General features: G+C 37.2%; 1 protein-coding gene across 3 annotated transcripts in view; it reads left to right on the top strand.

Annotated features, from left to right (window-relative positions):
- Positions 1-18856, top strand: part of LOC115444425 (protein kinase C and casein kinase substrate in neurons protein 1) — a 113706-nt gene extending 94850 nt beyond the window's left edge. For 2 of the 3 annotated variants that reach the window (XM_037447591.1, XM_030170309.2), the window contains 7 exons: positions 9432-9568; positions 9950-10039; positions 10503-10623; positions 13660-13761; positions 14849-14985; positions 15699-15916; positions 16359-18856. In XM_037447591.1, the coding sequence (XP_037303488.1) occupies positions 9432-9568; positions 9950-10039; positions 10503-10623; positions 13660-13761; positions 14849-14985; positions 15699-15916; positions 16359-16471 (918 nt within the window). In that variant the 3' untranslated portion in view covers positions 16472-18856. The remainder of the gene's footprint in view (positions 1-9431; positions 9569-9949; positions 10040-10502; positions 10624-13659; positions 13762-14848; positions 14986-15698; positions 15917-16358) is intronic. The other variant, XM_037447592.1, reaches the window with a different exon arrangement.
- Positions 18857-19451: the final 595 nt, after the last annotated feature.

Genomic DNA, 19451 nt, shown 5'->3' with positions numbered 1-19451 from the left:
ACTTCTTTTTACACTGTATACAGAATAAACAAATTGAAAACAAAAGAAAACATTGATCCGGATTTCGCGTTTTCCGCGGCGCTATGCCCCCGTATTGTTAAAAAAAGTTGATGAAATCTATTGAATTTCCCGAAGTTTTTTTTTTATTTGAATTCGTCAATTGATATTGGCTGAATATTTTTTGTTAGAACTTTCATCTCGCTCCAACAGCTTTTTGCGGTCCAAATTGGATATTTGACTAATATCTAAATGATGTAATGAATACGGCATTGTTTACATAATATTTTACACACACACGTATACTCATGACTTTTATTCCAGAAGGGCTAGGCAGAGGCACAACTGGTGCAACCATTATTTGCTTTGCGTATTTTGACTTTGGGCTGATATTAAGTAGAAAAATCCAATATTACCTTGCGCGACCCGGTGGTCGAACCCAAGACCTCAGCACCGCAAGACTGAACTATTACGGTTTAGGTCCGAAAAGGGTTAACCATGCAAAGAGATTTATCTCAATGTCATCTATCTTCCTATCTAAGTATCTTTCCGATATCTCGTTTCTACGTCGATTAACAACTACATGGATGTGTTCACTTTTCACACCTTCTCATAATGATTATTATAAGCCAGTAACGTATATTAATAGTGTTAGAAAGTAAGGCGTTTTTATTTTAAAGTGCCCGATTAATAAATTATTCGCACGTTAAATATTTTTTACTATGATTTTTACCTATTAATAAGCCATTTAGTTAAGCAAGTATCGGCAAAAATGATTTATGCGATCCCCCAAAAAAAGTTTTTTTTTAGTTAGTTCAGTCATGTGATATCTGTGAATTTAAAAATTATCAATCATATTTTCAACACATAATGTGTAGAAACTTATATTCAAGTGTTAAGAGAAGAAAGTCCAAAATAAATTGCACACTATCCTCAAGACGTATTCGCTCACTCCAGTCTGCTGTAAGTGTGCACGCGATCGTATTGCCATCAAACGCGTGTTACGTAACGCCCGGGGCACGCACGTGGCCCACATCGCCACCTGCGCCATCTGCGCAGCACCACGCACGCCACACCAAACCCGTTTCACGTCATGCACACATAACTGCACTGTCTTCTATTAATAATACTTGACATGAGGAATGTTGGTCGATAGCATTGATTTACAAAGCGAAGTGTGATAAGATTGAAACTAGGATTTTGGTTAAATTATACAATCCAAATTACATTTATGGGGTGGTAGGCCTCTCATATGTGAGACTCCGCTTGGGTAGATACCACCGTAATTTTTATTTCTACCACCAAGTGTTTAGTCACTGTTGTGTTCCGGCTAGAAGGACATTGTAGCCAGTGTAACTACTGGACATAATAAGTCTTAACACCTCATGTCCCAGGATGACGGGTGCAGTGGAATACGAAAATATCGAAAATATTGTTGTACTATTAATGTTACAAAATACCTAACATGAACGAGCAAAAAGTTGTCATCTACATCAAATTAATATGAAAGATAGAACACACGTATACATTTAAGGTAAACAATAAAACAGGCATGCGTGTACTCCAAACGTAATGCCACTTGAGCCCTCGTCAAGACGTCTGACGTGAATGGTGCGGGCTTATGACGGACTAAGGAGTCTCAATGGACTTAAGCTCTGACGACCGGCAAATTGCAGGTATCGTATTATGAGAAAATTCAATGGTTACAAATTAAACTGGTGTTTTGATCAAGACTTATCAGTAGTACGATTTATAACTGTTAGGCTTAGCAATAAATAGGCGGAAATATTTATGGCGACTGTCAAGCAGTGACGGAGAGGTACGCAATATTTACATAGACTGTATACTTGTTGACATGTTTATAGTGAAAACCGATTATGACTCTGCCGCTTCATGTTCTAACATTAGCTGATATATATTTTTTTATTTTATTTATTTATTATTATTAATCAAGTAACATAGACTCATTTGGGGTTAGTTAAACAATACTTATATTCATATTAGTAACATGATTATGAGGCGATAAACAATAATGCGTCTACTAGTGCTCTCCTCATATCGGAGCATGCATGCTGCAGCAATGGTTCACGATAAATATACGTCTAGTAAAAATACCGAAATGCTTCTGATTACAGCCAAGAGTTGCAACGTCCTTCACGCTCAATACAACAAAAGCAGAATATAATCACATTGGCATTAACTTTTTACTACTACACTTACATAGACAACAAACAATAATTTAACTATTGAAAGTTTAAACATCGAACTCGCTTTCCAATAGTTATTTTCTGTCTACATTGTAATGCTTGTGACTATGTTGTACGCGGACGTTACCGCAAGCTAAACGGCCCATCAGAACGAGAATGGTACGACGGAAGAAAGTGTTGGGAAAACTGTGTTACCGGCACGATAGTATGGGATATAGATATGATTTGATAGATATATTATAAAGTGAATCAAATGTGTGCAAAACATTTCTTTCAATTGATATTATATGAAATACTAGGTTTTGCTCGCGGCTTTGTTCACGTGATGGTGTTTTCCGGAATAAAAATCCTGCCTTATATTTTTCTGGGATAGAAAGTAGCCTACAACGTATCCAGGGTCTTAAACTATTTCCATATAAAATTTCAGAAAAATCCGTTTATTAGATTTTGATAAAATCGATAACATACAGACAGGCAGATGAGGGGACTTTGTTTTATATGTATAGATGTGTCTTGATAGTAAATACAGAACATTTGTCAGCGCAGTATATTCCTTCGGGCTAAAATCTTTTTTTTTAAATTACGATAATTCAATCGCGTCAGAAAAATACGATTTCCACGCTACAAAAGATAACAAAAAGACCTCAATAAAATAAACGTAATATATGAATAATAATATAACTGTCTAGACTGTATCAGAATGTTCTCACGACAATTTCCTGGCAGCCATGCTGCGTGCTTCGTTGACAAATTGAATCGCAGACTATTACAACAAATATATTTACAAAGTAGACTATTATATCCACGGTTGAAAGGCTAATTCACTTAAGCGACATTTTTTGGCGAAGTTTCATACATATTTGAAATCAGCACTTTTTTCTATGTATTTTACCCTAAATTATTTCGAAAAAAAAAGGCGTTTAAGTCAATTAAACCTGTCAACCGTCGATATATATTTGAGGTCCATACTGTATGTTGCATGATCGTACTGCTCGTTCTTCAGTTCGTAAAATATTAGAGATCCTTATTTACTGTCCTCCTTGTGGCAGCGGATATGGACTATGGACCTATGTTTTTTAATATTCCACCGGTATAAGTTTGTTGCTATTAAATCCAAGAGGTGGTTTACGTGTAGAGAAATGAAAAGACAAAAGAATCTATGTTACAGTGCACTAAAGGCCAGTGTATTTCAGACTATCCATACAAAAACACAATACGTTTCGTACATGCATTGTCTTACCGTTGTAATATTTTCACATTTGTCGACCTATATTCGCTGATGTAAAAGATTTTCCCCGCTTTGTATGTAGGAATTGAATCCCCGATGGCGTTGCGCGACGTTGAATCTCATTTCTTCTCTGATTGAACTTCGAATATACGAAATATTGCGTTATTTGTATAAACTTCGTTTCGTAGTGATTCAGTGTAGTGGCTTTAGTTCGTTGCGGTTCCCGCGGGCCGATGATACGAGAGATATAAAGATATCTTTCTGATTTGTGTAGAAGTCAAGTATACATTCACTTCCCTATATAATTTTTATTTTCATAATGGTGCCATATCACGTAAGCCTAAAATAGCTTTTGACGAACGTGGGACTAATATACTCGAAACCGTAGTTGCTTTGTCGTTTAAAACAAACACAGAAACAGGCTTAATTAAAAACCGCCAGTAAGTCACTAGTCGGCTATATAAGCCATTGCCGTCCCCCAAGCCGCGCAATTTAATCCCAACGCGTTTGCACAGCGCCACAGTCCACACTCAATCCCATCTATTTACCGGTGTCGACTTCGCAAACACTTGGACCGCGCTCGGCGAACGTTTGAGCCAACATTTCAGATAAACGCAAGGTTAATTTGTTGAAATTGGCTTTGGAGTGTGTGAAAAATGACCTTATGCGTCAAACGGTTTTGTAGAGACGTTAGAGACCACGGGAAGCGAATAATCATCTCACATGCCAAGTAACATGTTAAGCCTATTTATGAAAAATTGGTGTCCTCAAATTTTTCCTTTTGCGGCTTAGGTTGGAGTTTACCGCGGATCTGAAAGTTGAAACGTAAATGTTTGACAATGTTTAGTTTCGATTCAAAATGTTGAGTTTACTATCACAGCATTCTCGTATTTTTGCTACAATATACTTTATCGTTCTTCTTTAATGTAAATATTTATTACTGTATATAACTTAAAAACTAGTATTGCACGCCAATGTTTGATCAAACATGTCCGCCACAAACTAATCCATCTATCATCTGACGTGGAGCGCTCATCAGACGCATCCGTTGTAACCGACGCGTGATGCCGCATTAATTGGACAAATCCAACAAATTCAATTCACCTCATGAACACGGCTTAATATTTTTGATTGGAATTTTCTGATTGGCCAGTCCTAATGGGTTAATACAGATATGTATCCAAGTGACGGTAATTGCATCTTAAAAAGGATAGTTGAATAGCATGATAAGTATTTGTATAAGTATTGCGATATCATATATTTTGGACTACTTTTTACTGTTAAAACACTATATTTATACCATAACAATATTTTTTTTATCATTACAATTGTCTCACGCACTTAATAAACGAAATTGAGTTTTTACTTATTATTATTTTCCTCAATTTACTAGTATTCTTAGTTACAATATTATATTTTTGTGTGGGTTTGGCTTCAACCGTGTCTTTAGTTTCATGGGTCAGGTAAATTTCTAGTTGAGGAAACATCTTTCCTCTTCACAGCATTCAATCTTTATGGAATATCGAAACTTATTTAGCAATAAGTCAATAAAGTTTGCTTTAGAAATGAAATTCAAATGTAAGTCTTATAAAACTCCAGTCCAATTCGTATTATTAGGTTAGACTACATAGCGGCGTGACCTAGAAAGCCTGCGGCCGTGTTGGCAGGAAATTGAATGTCATCGCGCCGCGGCGGGGGAAGCGGGCCCCGAAGCGCACCGTCTGTCACGTTCGGCCCTGGATTAAATGTAGGGACACATATATTAGGCAGGCTTTGCACAAGGCGGTAGGCATTGCACGGTAAATTTTGTAGTGTACCGGTGAGTCGTATCTTCTTTTTATTAGTTTAGAACTACTCGGAGCTATAAACGTGGGTTATTTTGTTTGCATTCGGAAATTTATAGACCAAATACGTACCTTTAATGGCCGTTCTGAAATGTGTACGTAAAACGTTTGTTATTCTGTCGGAGCACAATTTACTGATGCTGCTTTATTATTAAGAAATTATAATGAAGGGCGAGTGATGTCATTTTTATGTCAATGTTATATGAAATGCTATTGTCGATCATTTTGAAATTAATGTTAATAGATGATTGTACTACACTGATTACTGTAAATACGAGTATTTTCAACGAGTCGGCTCGAAAAGACGCATATTGGTATGAGTGAGGTAGCAGCGGGTAGACAGGTGGTGGTGGCAGGTAATGAAGTGTCAAGCGGGGGCGCTCCGGCTGATTGAATTCACGCCGCTCGTTCCAAGTGGCTCCCGGGGCCCAACAAGGATGACGACGTTTCCCTACACGTGCGGAATAAATTAGCAAGGAATAGAGGAAAAAACATCTCTTGAAATGGACGTAAATAACTTGTTGAGCTAATCCAATCCATAATTGGGTCGATTTGGTAGATAAAATCTTCTAGACGATTTAATTTAGATTATACTTAAGTTGCGTATGAGTATTGGCGGAACTTTATATAGTACTGATTTATATCTTCATTGAGTTACATTAAACCGAATCATGATGAGAATTGTTGTATTAAATGTGATATAAAAACACAATCAGCTTCATTCTCCTTTTGTTTTTAATAAATACAAAGAAGCGTAACGTAATATCACCGATTTTTTTATGTCGTGTACAAATAATATTAAAGTATAGGTGACAGCCCTAGCCCAATAGCTGACTCAACACGGTGTGATGGATGGCACTTAAAACAATCGTGCGAGCATCGAGTCAAATTATATGCCGCTTACTACATAAATATTTACCTTCTTAGGCTGTCAAATGGATTGCACGATACAATACGACAACATCCTTCACAAATAAACTTCTGAATTACGTTAAAATTTTACGGTTTAAGCAAGCAATTCGCTCGTGTGCCAACCCTACGCAGAGGCTGTGTCGGCACGGAGTAATAGCACTTTATTGTGTTGCTTTTTACGCAAATTGTGCACTTCGCGTGTCTCGTGTGACAACCATGTGACAGTAGACACGCGCAGACAATTTCAAATATACACCAGTTATTTATTAACTGACAAAAATAAGGAAAAGGTTTTCAAGACGTCTCGTAATAGGTCTCTTGGAAATGTTGTTACGAATGAATGTGTTGGTATATTTTTTGTAATTCTTTATATTATTTTTTGTTATTTTTGTTTTCTTGCTTTCACTAGAGAGTGTTAATGGTAAGTTTTATGTTAATAATTTGTGTTTGTTTGTTTATAAGCTCATACCCTTGTTCGTTTACGCTATGATTGATTGATTTAAATATATTATTATTGTATGAAGCTATTGGATACGTCCACGAATTACGTATTACTGATATAATTGGATCAATTATTATTGTTCCAAAGTTTTTTTTTTTCATGTAATAAGCACGCTTTAAATTCATATTCTTATTATAAAACAAATAAAATATTATGATTATATCTTAATTACAATTCATTAAGTTAAGAGACATCTACATAGCTCTTACTGTTAAACGAGACTAAATATAAAGTAACATATGATAATAGCAAAATTTCTTTTAAATTTAACTTCATATTAAAAAGTGGTACAGGGGCCTTATTCTTTATGCCACACGTTATTTCAATAGTATTTATAACAACACATACATTCTACGTTGACAAATCCATATATAATAGGTACAATATGTTCTAATGCATATGTCTATTATAGATATGTACAGCATTCGCTATCTCACAGTTACATACAAAAAGTTACAGTTTTCAGTTCAATGTTGTCTAAATTGTCATATAGAATACCATTCCACGCTGATTTCACGAAGATAACATAACACGGCTGTGTCATAACCCATCTATACTATTATATAAAGCTGAAGAGTTTGTTTGTTTGTTTGTTTGTTTGTTTGTTTGAACGCGCTAATCTCAGGAACTACCGGTCCAAACTGAAAAATTCTTTTTGCGTTGGATAGCCCTTTGTTCGTGGAGTGCTATAGGCTATATATCATCACGCTATACCCAATAGGAGCGGAGCAGTAATGGCTAATCTCAGGAACTACCGGTCCAAACTGAAAAAATCTTTTTGCGTTAGATAGCCTTTTGTTCGTGGAGTGCTATAGGCTATATATCATCACGCTATACCCAATAGGAGCAGAGCAGTAATGGCTAATCTCAGGAACTACCGGTTCGAACTAAAAAAATCATTTTGTGTTGGATAGCCCTTTGTTCCTGGAATGCTGTAGGCTATATATATCATCACGCTATGCCCAATAGGAGCGGAGCAGTAATCGCTAATCTCAGGAACTACCGGTTCGAACTGAAAAAAAAAAATTGTGTTGGATAGCCCTTTGTTCCTGGAGTGCTATAGGTTATATATATATCGTCACGCTATGACCAATAGGAGCGGAGCAGTAATGAAACATGATGCAAAAACGGGGACAATTTATTAGTTTTGAGAGCTTCTGTTGCGTGCGCTGCGTAAACGGTTAAAGTTATGCAACAATAATGTATGACGGGATTGTTCCTCTTAAAAAGTTCTACAAAAATATATTATAAAACAAAGTCCCCCGCTGCATCGGTCTGCCCGAACGTGTTAAACTCAAAACTACCCAACGTATTAGGATAAAATTTGGTATGGAGACAGTTTGAGACCCTGGGAAGAACATAGGCTCCCGGGAAAATATATAGCGTGACTTTTATAACGGAAAACTGTAGCCCGAAAAACTTTATAACGCGGGCGGAGCCGCGGGCAAAAGCTAGTAGGGAATAAAGCCCCAGGGTGGTAACGGTCGGGTGGTGTTGATGAGCTCATTACGCGGTCTGCGACGACCGTGCTACCACTCAGCTATTCGCGGGAATGGCGCAACATAAACGGGATTTGTGAGATACAAGATTATTATTAAGATTTTGGAGGGATTACTAGAATCAGCGGGGTGTAATCTGAAATATTATTTTTAATGAAATTATTTAAAAAAAGAATGCAGAATACAGTCAATGTTGTGACTTTAAGTTTAAAATAAGAATGCATTTTAGTGATTTCTAAGGATTTATAAATAGTGTTCTTTATTTAAATGATCTTTGAAGGGTTGCTATATTAATTTCGGTTACTTAATATCCACCAAATAGTTTCTAGTCATAATAAAAGATATATCTACATGACAGCACTCCGGGGACCAATGTTCGGTGAAGGAAAAGTTGAGTCTATCCAGATCTTTTAAATGGGCGGTCAGTGTCCTTAGGGAACTGAGATATCTTGATTTCACGTGACTCTAATATAACTTGGGCAGAAGTTGGTAATAGCTTTTAAACTAAGTTTTCTTTCTAGTTTTGTACTGTGGAGATATTTTTATTTTCGGAACACTGCTTTTTATATAAATATTTTGAACTGATTACAATTCCGTTCATTTAAAAATGTTCGTGGTGAAATTTTAGTTCCAAAAAATACGTAAAATATTACAATTTACGTCAATTATGATATCTTTGTGAATATTAATAATAGAAATACATTGGTACTAAGAGTTACCACTAACATATATTATTTACCGTAGAAAAATCATGATAAAATTATGTTGCAAATAGTTTTAGTTCAGTAGCCCGAGGCGCACGTGTTGTATCTAGATGTGTGCGGTGGATGTGACGCCGGCGGACGCGGCAATTTGCGACGCCCCAACAGCCGCCTAGCCCCCTAGCCCCCTAGCCCCTTGTCCTCACGCCCCATCGCCCCTCGAGGTAACCGCATTATGTGGTATGCCTTCCTCAACGCTAGCTGATATAAATAGGAAACTATATAACTATGATGTTTCGAATATATTCTAAACAAATAAACTGTTATAAAACATGTCGAAATGGGAACGTGGGCGTTATATTTGTAAGATTTATAAGAACATGCTACTGAACCCATGTTGCCAATTATTTACGTATAACATACTGTTGCATTGTCTGTTGCACAGTGGACAACCATCACAAAGTTTTATAAAAGTCATTAACATCTCCAATATACATAAATTTTGAAAACAAACTTCTGCAATGTATTGAATATTCTCCAGGTAAAGAAAATGGCGGAGCGCGTGGCGAAGTGTCGCGAGGAGGTGTCGAAGAGCCGCGAGAAGTACCAGGCGGCGTTGGCCGAGATCACGGCTTACAACCCGCGCTACATCGACGACATGACCGGAGTATTCGACAGGTCAGGCTTCAACTACAAACCCATATTTTTAGTCTAATTTTGAATGATTTTCAGGATTGTATTGCTTTTCGCCAGTTATCGTCGAAGTAATAATTGAAGGAGTTTTTAAAGTGTGTTGGTAAATGAGGCTTTGGACCTATTACAATGGTCCAGCTATGCTGTAGGCCCGCAACGAATGAGTTGGCATTATAATTGACTTACAGAAAAAAAAAATGCATTGAAAGTAAGGAAATATTAAATTATATATCTCTAACTGTAAAAGGAAAAATGTAATCCGAGGAAACATGATGTAACTGAATGCAGACTTTTACACATTCATCTCATGTATGCTGTTTATTGTTAGTATATAAATATGTTTAACCAAATACTGTGACGTTCCAGGTGCCAACAAATGGAGGCGCAGCGGCTGAAGTTCTTCAAAGACGTTCTCTTCAGTTTCCACAAATGCCTCAATATCAGTCAAGAACCAACGTGAGTCCAACCAAATATTTTTGTTTCTGGCTGACGTTATTCGGACTGTGCCAGGTTCTCTTATAAGCACTTTCTGGCACGGCAACTTTTTTTATAACTGCACATGCTCATAGCTGGAATGTGTGTCGACTAACGAGAGATGATTACCCCTCGACAGTCGATACAATTATGCCGGCCTGTTGGGACCGGATATACACAGGCTGATCCCGGAACGCGATACACTTACGTGGACCACTATGACGGCTTTTATCACCTTGTGTATGGTGGTCGCTATCCGGACAGATAAAAGACATATCATAACATCAGCAATAAATAATACAATAAGTTATACTTATACGCTCAAAATTCTATGTTTAAAAGTCATTTAGCCAAACGCTGTCGTTTTACATGACATCCATCAACAAAAATCCAAGAAATTTACTCCAAAAACGCCTTATTAAATTTCAAAAATCACACCTTCCAGATTACCACAAATCTACGAGGAGTTCCACCACACGATAAACAACGCGGACCACCAGAAGGACCTGAAGTGGTGGGCGAACAACCACGGCGTCAACATGGCGATGGCGTGGCCCCAGTTCGAGGTGAGTGCGACGCTCGCGCGGGAGCCTGCCGCCCCATGCAAGCCACGCATAACACCACTACCGGGGTTTGGAATGACAACTGATAACCGAATGTGTTCTCCCGTCCAATGATTTGATTAGTCAGATATAAATTGACTATGTGAAATATGTGTCATTTTGCATAGAATTTGATATGATTAAAAAATCATGTCAAACAAATTCCATAATCAAAAAAAGGTAGATTTTATATTACACCAGAATTATTTTTTATAAGAGCTACGTTGTCATTCCAAATTAGGTAGTTTACGCATTAATTATGTATGCAGATACAGCTCAATATCCCAAAGCATCGTATTAACTTATCGTATGCTTCATACTGTCTGTAGGTAGGTAGTGCATTCCCAATCCGCCTAGACCTTGGCCACGTGTCCACAGCGTAATCCGCAGATTACATGCCGAGCCTAACTGAATACACAGGTAATATTTAATGTGTGCGCTTTAAATGTTTAAATTTCCGGAATATCGACCTTGTTAACTGAGAAATAAAGTCGCTACGATATAGGTTCGATAAATAAATAGACGCAAAGTTCGCTTTACAAAATGTTTGGCGACGAAATTTTATATGAAAATGATTGCCAAGTTTTTCATTTCAATATTGCAGTTGTTATGAAATCGTTTATGTAATATAAAACTTATACAATGATGTTAACAATTTTGTTCTCTTATTAGTGTTTAGTCCATTACTCATAGAAACTCAAAATGTTGATCTGCTCATTACACTGTGGAAGATTAGCAACTATTTAGTACAAAACTATAGAAATTTTATACATTTTAAGTCATTAATTCTTTATAATTTCCTTTTATTTTACGTAATTAAACTTTGGAAAACTTAAACCCACAAACGCCATCTGAATACACATTGTTATCAAATGCTAATTTCAATATTTACTATACAATGTTTGGTTGAGATATTATGTATTCCGGTATACGTCAATAGTAACGTACAAGCGCACTGCAGAATACAGAACGCTGTGATCTCTTGAGCAGGTCGTGGAGACAATGAAGAATTATAGGATAGGGGTCATACTGGTTTATTGAGGTCTCAAATTTTAAATAAGGACTTTCGGTATAAAGAAAAACCTCTGTGTTAATTAGGTATCTTATTAGCATGGTTTTCTGAAATGGTTATCATACGTAATTGCGCACAATGTTAACAACACGTATAATATAAATAGTGTGTTCTGTTAACGTCAGTATGAAACATCTCATCTCAAACTGCGACAACCTTCGCACACCAAATGTGGATTTTGCACCACGACGCAGTGATAATTATATTGATAAAGTGTTTAGTTACACTCGTTACGACAACCAAACTTGACACATTGACCGGTATTCATTTTATATTGCTGTTTACAATGAGCATGAAAGCATGGCTTAATTTAATTATACTTGTTGTAAAGTCATGCATTTTAAGCATAAATAAATATTTGAATATCGTTTGGTTATAATTTACTTTGCAAATAAATATATTAGAAGTCATGCGTATATAGATCTGTTGGGGAAAACACCGAGTCTTATTTTGACGTAGTAATAAATATCTTGACGCGACTGCAAATAGAATTACAGAATGTAATAGATTTTTTAATGGTGATGCTATCAGAATATGATTAGCACGCGAGTCGGTTGTAGCCAGACGTATTGAAACAAAAACCATTCAATAAAGGAGGCACCGGATGAGACCGATACGAATAAGTACTTTTCGAGCGCGTCTGCGGCGCTGGCGCGTGTGATGGCGTCGGTGTCGTCGGTGTCGGCGCGGCCGCTGGCGGCGCCGCGGCTGTGGGCGCGCGCCTCGCGGTACCTGGCGCTGGCGCTGCCCGCCTTCTGCTTCCGTGCGGATGAGCGATCGAGCCGCGTCGCGCCCTCCGACGCCGCCTCCCACCACGGCTCCAGCCGTTTCTATACCAACCCGCTCATGGTACGCCACCACGGTGTAGGCACGGTGTACGCGGGACACGATTTTGACTAGGCGATTGGAGGATGTGTGGTGTTTACACTGAACGTGGTCACGGCACAGATCATGCGGATTCATTGCGTGTTCAGGTGAACTTTGAACTTGGCTGGCGCACCGCCGTGTTCCATTACGATTGTCGGTCATCTGCAATGCCTATCACAATGTTTGTTGTATTATTTTTTGTGAAAAGGTAAGTATTTCAATTTTAAAATCAAAGGCTTGGGTCAAATATTTCAAAAGGAAGTTTGATGAAAACAAAGAGCACTGTAAATCGCCTAGTGCAAAAACCGCACAGATATCAAAACGAAAATGGATGAGATATTGAATATAATAAATTGGCACAATGCGTCACACAGAACTACACCGTGATGGATGGTAATAGAGTCTAATGTCGACCGTAGTGTCACATAACCGTTCATACGAGGTGCACCACACGATCACTCATCCTCACAGAAGCGGGTAGATGGCAAACAGCAAACGAATGCAACGCAAACATGGTTTTAGGAAAACACTGTAAATATTTAAGATTATAGATTACGTTCCGCGCGTGTATTGTTAAAAAATCTTGTATTTTATCAGATAGTTATATTTTTTACGAATTTTTCAAATTATATCACATTTTTATAGAGTATAAAAACAGGTAACTTTTTTGTTTTTATAATAATCTTTTTACAGACAGCTACATTATTACATTATTAAAATAAAATCTGATCTACTTTTCTCTTCTGAGTCTAAATAGTTTTCTAATCGCATGAATGTCTTATTAGTTACTTTTGAAATATTTCTATCTCTATACAAATCCGATAGATTAGCGATATGCTTGTTTTACCCTATTAACTCACGCTTTGAATGGACTTGTTTATTGTTTTTTTTTTTTAATATTTTTTTCCATTACCTTTGATTTCGCTCGCGCGGCGAGACGTTGGCACTAAAAAAAAACAAAATTATTTAAAAAAAATATGAATACAATGAATAAAGTGTTTGTGCGAACGTCTCGTGGCGCTCCGCCGTGCCGGCTTGTGACTGGGTGTGTCGTGACCCAGGAGTACACTGAAGAGTTCCGGGACATCGCCAAGGGCAAATCGAAGGAGAGCCTGCCCACGGGCCCCATCACACTGCTCAACCAGAGGCCAGTCAGCGAGGATGTACGTCTGTTACATTTATGTTGCGTTGACGTCGCGTACGCACGCCGCGTCCGCTAGTTACGTACTACGTGGAAATGAGAACGCGTCCGCTAATTTAACATAAAATTCTCGATAGTCAAACCAAAATGAAAGAAATAACTTCAAAGTTAAAATAATTGTTCATACTAGTAACGATAGCTTCAAATATTTTACTGCAGTTATACTTTTAAATGGTTTACTCGTGTAGCAAGGATTTCATGTGAGTATTAGTATAAAAAAATCCAATAATACTCCGACTACATTACCCAGTACTGCATATTGTTCCCTGTCGGTGTTAACACGTGCTTACGCGACGTCAGATTAGCACACATTAAGCAGGAGAGGGTGTCAACGTAATTTGAACTTTAAAGTTTTGAACGTAATTTTTCTTTTATTTATTCCTAATATATTTGTGAATGCTATACAGGCGAATTATTGCTTTTTTTTACGTTTTGTACGTTGGCACTCTCGTGGGATAAAAATGAGAATGAAACGGTACTAAATTGTGGTATTCATTGGCTTTTTAATACCAGCATGTTATAAATCCGGGTGTACTTCAAGTAGCATTAGATTTCTCCGGTGTCAAGGTCATTCTCATTTCGATCTAAAACAATTAAAACATTATTTAAGCTTGTTATTATTAATTTTATTTATTATATTTTAACATTATCCCTCGATGTTGCATGTTGGATGTTGCTTTACAGTTAGTATGCATTTTGGCATGCCTCTTAACTCACACACACATCTACAAGTATCGTATGTATACCTGATTATTATAATAAAATATATAAACTTTATTTGATATTTAAATATATAAAGAATATATTATTTATGAAATAATTCAAGTTATATATATTTTTTTTGTAAATTTAGAATCGTGTGACATGATACAATTATTGTATTGAACATAAACAGAATAGATTTCATAAGAGTTAGATTACCAGAGCATCGAGCAATAAAATAAATACCTACAACTAACTGAATGCCGACTAAACTCAATAATTGTATCTGGTCGCATGTGTGACGGTGTTGTATGTGAGTTGGATCAAACGTTGGTGTTGTGGTCCAGGAGCTGCCGCCCATCAGCAACAACAAGTCGAACAAGACGAACCACGCGGAGCAGCCGCCCGCGGCACCCGTCGCCAACAACACTACCGCCAACAACACCATCGACAAGAAGACCATCAGCGCACCCATCGCGGTCACGTACGTATATTTCACGTATTTTTTTATAATGAGGGTAGTTAATAAACTATTGGCACCATATAACAAGTTTCAATGTATATTTGCTCTAAAAATTGAATTATATATGTTACAGTTAAATTCTCGGTTACAACGTGTTTTCTCTAGTTAATACTAGTTTTCACTAAGCCTCTATCAAATCTTCGCACACCCCCCAGTATCGAAAGGCTGGAGATCTACGCATGCGCGTCGGCGCGGGCACAAGCGTCGCGCGCGGACTCGCTCGGCGCACACCTCCTGCGCCTCGCGCTGCGCCCCAACATAGAACACAACTCGCGATTCACTATCACTGATCTCGACTCGCAGTACATGCCTGCGTTAGTTTACTGCGATTATCAATCCTTTATAAACAGTATAAAGTGTATTTTGAGTAGAAAAGTTAGATCGGCAAATTCGTTATTTTGGGTCGTATTGTAGTTCGGTAAGAGATTTTTAGAAGTTCTGTAGGAGTTGTTTATTAGTTACGTTGACCTAAAAATCTAAGAGCAGTTTGCGTTTGAACGTTGATAGTTGTCAATTTCCTTCTCGATTTTACCATAACCAAATATCTCAGTCATATTTTTGTACCATCATAATATAATTTTATTTTTATCACCCATCACTAAATAACATCGCCTTACATACCCTTTTTTCCATCATTCATAATTGTTGTTTCTAATAACATATCTTCCAAACAGTAACGGCACGGCAGCAGCGCCTAAATCAGCGAAAACATCCCCGAACAAGGAGCCGGCGGGCGGCGGCGGTGGCGGGAAGCAGGACAACCCGTTCGAGGAGGACGAGTGGGACGAGGAGTCGGGCGGCGCGCTCACCGACACCGGCGAGCCCGGCGTCCCCGTGCGGGCGCTCTACGACTACACCGGCGCCGAGAGCGACGAGCTCAGCTTCCGACAGGGTGCGCACATACTGATTGTACTCACAGCGAACACTCACTTCACCAACCTATACTTGTACTTGTGCTTAGAATGGGGCAATAAAACGACACGACTCCGTGTCGTTTTATTGTGATTGATTGAGAGACGAACACGTGACTGACACAATGGTCTTTCGACCAATCACAGACATCAATATTAAACGACATCGACTTACGAATCTCGTTTTGTGAGATATACTAAGGGGACGGGTGATAATATTCATAGTCAATTAAACGATTCTCATATACCAAAACCTGGTAATTACTTTCGGCTTGGTGCATCCATATACACTGAGTTTTAGGTGCAACTTCGCTTTTCACTTGTCATATGTTATGACTGCCAAAAAAATCTCGTTTAAGCTTGAAAAGTCTAAGAAATATCCATCTCCAATGGCTTACCATAACTTCGTTTTTATTATTACAGGTGATTTATTTGAAAAACTAGAAGACGAAGACGAGCAAGGCTGGTGCAAAGGACGCAAAGACGGGCGCGTGGGCCTGTATCCTGCCAACTACGTGGAGCCCGTGGGTCACTAGTGGCCGCGACCCCCCGCAGCCCCCCGCACCTCACCTCACGCCGGCAACTCATCCGCTCGTCAACACAGTTCGTGCATAATTCTAGATGTCGCGGTCAGTTTTATTTTTGTGTAGATATTTTAATTCCGAAAGTTATGGCTAGAAATGATTTGTTTATGAATGTAAAAATTATAGTGATTCTATGATTGTGTCCAAGTTCTAAAAACTTTATCGATGTCTATTGCTTTGGAAGGTTCAAAAATTATTCTGTGAAGGATTAAAAATCATTTCTAGACATTAATAAATTAGTCATAAAAAATTTAACTATGATAGATATGCGTGACAGATTCCCTATAAAAATGTTGATTTTTTTTATATGCGCGAGTCACTAATTAGTCATTATTGTTATACATAAAAGAGCCGGTAACTTAAGTACATTAATATGTAACTGTTCTGTAGTTATGTTTGTCGATAAACTAAATTTAGTTGTAATGGCACATCGACATTGACACAATGATCGATTTCATTCAAGAGCGTATTTTATATTTTACAATCAATTATTGACCAATGCAAAGTTGTTTTGTATGCGTTATTTACTTGAGAATTATTGTTTGTAATGGTTTTTTAAAAGATTTAACTGATATTATTGCAATTAAATCTCTTACATTACGTTTTAGAGGATTTTTGAATTATAATTGGATATAGTTAGGCCCTTATTATATTTGAAGAAAGTATGTATACAATGTTACATGAATCTGCAAATTTTTGCCTTTAACGTGCGCCTTAGACTAGATATTTTAAGAGTTATCACCTTGAACAGTATTATAAATATATATTTGATGTATTAAACAGATAAAGTATGTATCTTAGAGGATTAGACGCTCTTGTATGAATCGGTTCATTATTCATAAAAAATATTCATCGAAATATTACTGATGCAATCGAGCTCTATTTAAACATATTCGAAGGAAATCTTACAGCGAAACTTTTCGATTCGACTTTTTGACCTAAATTTTGTACATTTCTACTTATTATTATAAAATTTTAATAAAAAGCAAATTGCTGTTTGTTTAATGCGAGTATTTAACTCAGCGGAAAAAAATGGAAAAAATTCGTCTTGATATCTTACGTGGGTAATGTGATAAGTCATTGTAAGACTAGTGATGTGCCGAGAATATCGATATGTTTTAAATTTACATATAGAAATAAAATATCGATACTGTCATCACATCACTCGTCGACATGCAGAGATGGAATGCTAAACGCAAATATGATGAGCACCGCAACATGTTAACTGCCAAACGCCTAACTATTTCATAACATTGTGACGTGAATCGAACTTGTTTTTTCGGATATGAAATTTTGTAGATACGATTTGCACGAAAACCAAAAATGTTTGTATTAGTGACATTTATTTTGTGTTTAAAGATGCTTCAAGTACATAGTGGTAAAAGATTTTATGTGTATATCGCTCGACTCCACCGCCCCCGGGCGGGGCGCATGTAACTTAGCTAAGCCAAAAAGTGTACGCCAATACATAAATATAATAAAAATAGGCAAACCAAACTTGTAGGTGGCAATGGGATATATATTTTGTGATATAAACTGTCGGTGGTCGTCACTGCACTGGTACGTGTGGTTGTGTACATACACGATTTATGATATACTTGTCGTGAATAAATATTTATTTCCCATTGTATATAATGTATAATTATTGCTGTAATGTGACGTTTAAGTTATAGTGTGTTAAACATCGATACATTTCAGAACGCCACTATTATTAGCATGTTTTATGTGGCTATGTTTAGACGATGTATCGATGTAGAACAACACTAGTAATTATAACGAGGCGGGCGCGAATAAATTTGGACTGAATAATGGCCTAATATTTGGTAAGCGGACTTGTTGGTGGCTTCCAATATCGATGCTTAGGCCGTGTGGGCGCGCCTCGCTGCTAGACGGTGCTATATCGACGGGCCTCGCCGGCTGTTGTGAACGAAATGTTAATAATAAAACTGTATAATAACGTTGTTAAGTGTGTAATGAGCCGCCCGAGGCCCGGTGAGACGCGCCACGCGATACTAGCGCCCCCTCGCACTTTAGTTAAATATAATAATTATTAATATATTACGAAGTGTTTACCTTTTCTTTTTCCTTTTTTACCTCGTTTTAAACATTTATATTGTAATTACGTTGTGGAAAGTGATTAACAGTCGAGGCTGAATTTTAAAACTTGACCCGGTCGTGTCGTGTACGTAGAGTAGCTCATTGTTTTCATTGTTATGGGTTCAGAGACCTCCTGTGAAAATTATTTGTATTATATTATTATCAGAGAGAGGGTGGTTTTGGACCACATATATGTTAATATATTATTAATATTGGTAAAATAAAAATTGTTACATATGATTTGGTGTGTTTCATTTAGTTCAAATATTCCAGGTGTTATTTAGAAATGGCAAATAATTATATACAAGGTTGATACAACCAGGGGGCAATTATTTAAACCACGTATATTATGTACTATTTTCATACCCTACGCAATAGATTACAGGCAGTCCTCGACTTCATTTCAATTTACGTCGTATCGAGTTACGGCGAACAATGTTTTGACACTATTCCTCAAGAATACGTGAATTGATTCGATTTCCGGCATAGGAGAATTCATTTGTCGCTTATTAAAGTTATACACATATACCAAAAATAACAACTAATTTCATAAGTACATAATTATTTTAAGAACCTGCTTTTAAAAATGCAGTTTTATTTTTATTTTGAGTCCTTGTGGAACCAAGCCCTAACCCATGTAAACATATGAAAAAATATGCCGTAAGTACGAGGACTGCCTGTATTTAATTAAAAGCAGTAGTTTACTCACATGTCGTTTTTTAGTTTTTGCTTATTTAGAATATGGGTTATCTGCCACAACAGCTCTCAGTGTTTACAGTTGTCTATCTAGGGTTATGCACCTCAGAACGTTATACAAACTTAGAGTTGCCAACTC

This window comes from Manduca sexta, chromosome 7 (assembly GCF_014839805.1).
Source record: "Manduca sexta isolate Smith_Timp_Sample1 chromosome 7, JHU_Msex_v1.0, whole genome shotgun sequence".
Classification (NCBI taxonomy): Eukaryota; Metazoa; Arthropoda; class Insecta; order Lepidoptera; family Sphingidae; genus Manduca; species Manduca sexta.
The sequence above is the reverse complement of the archived record's forward strand: the minus strand, read 5'-3'. Positions and strand labels throughout refer to the sequence as shown.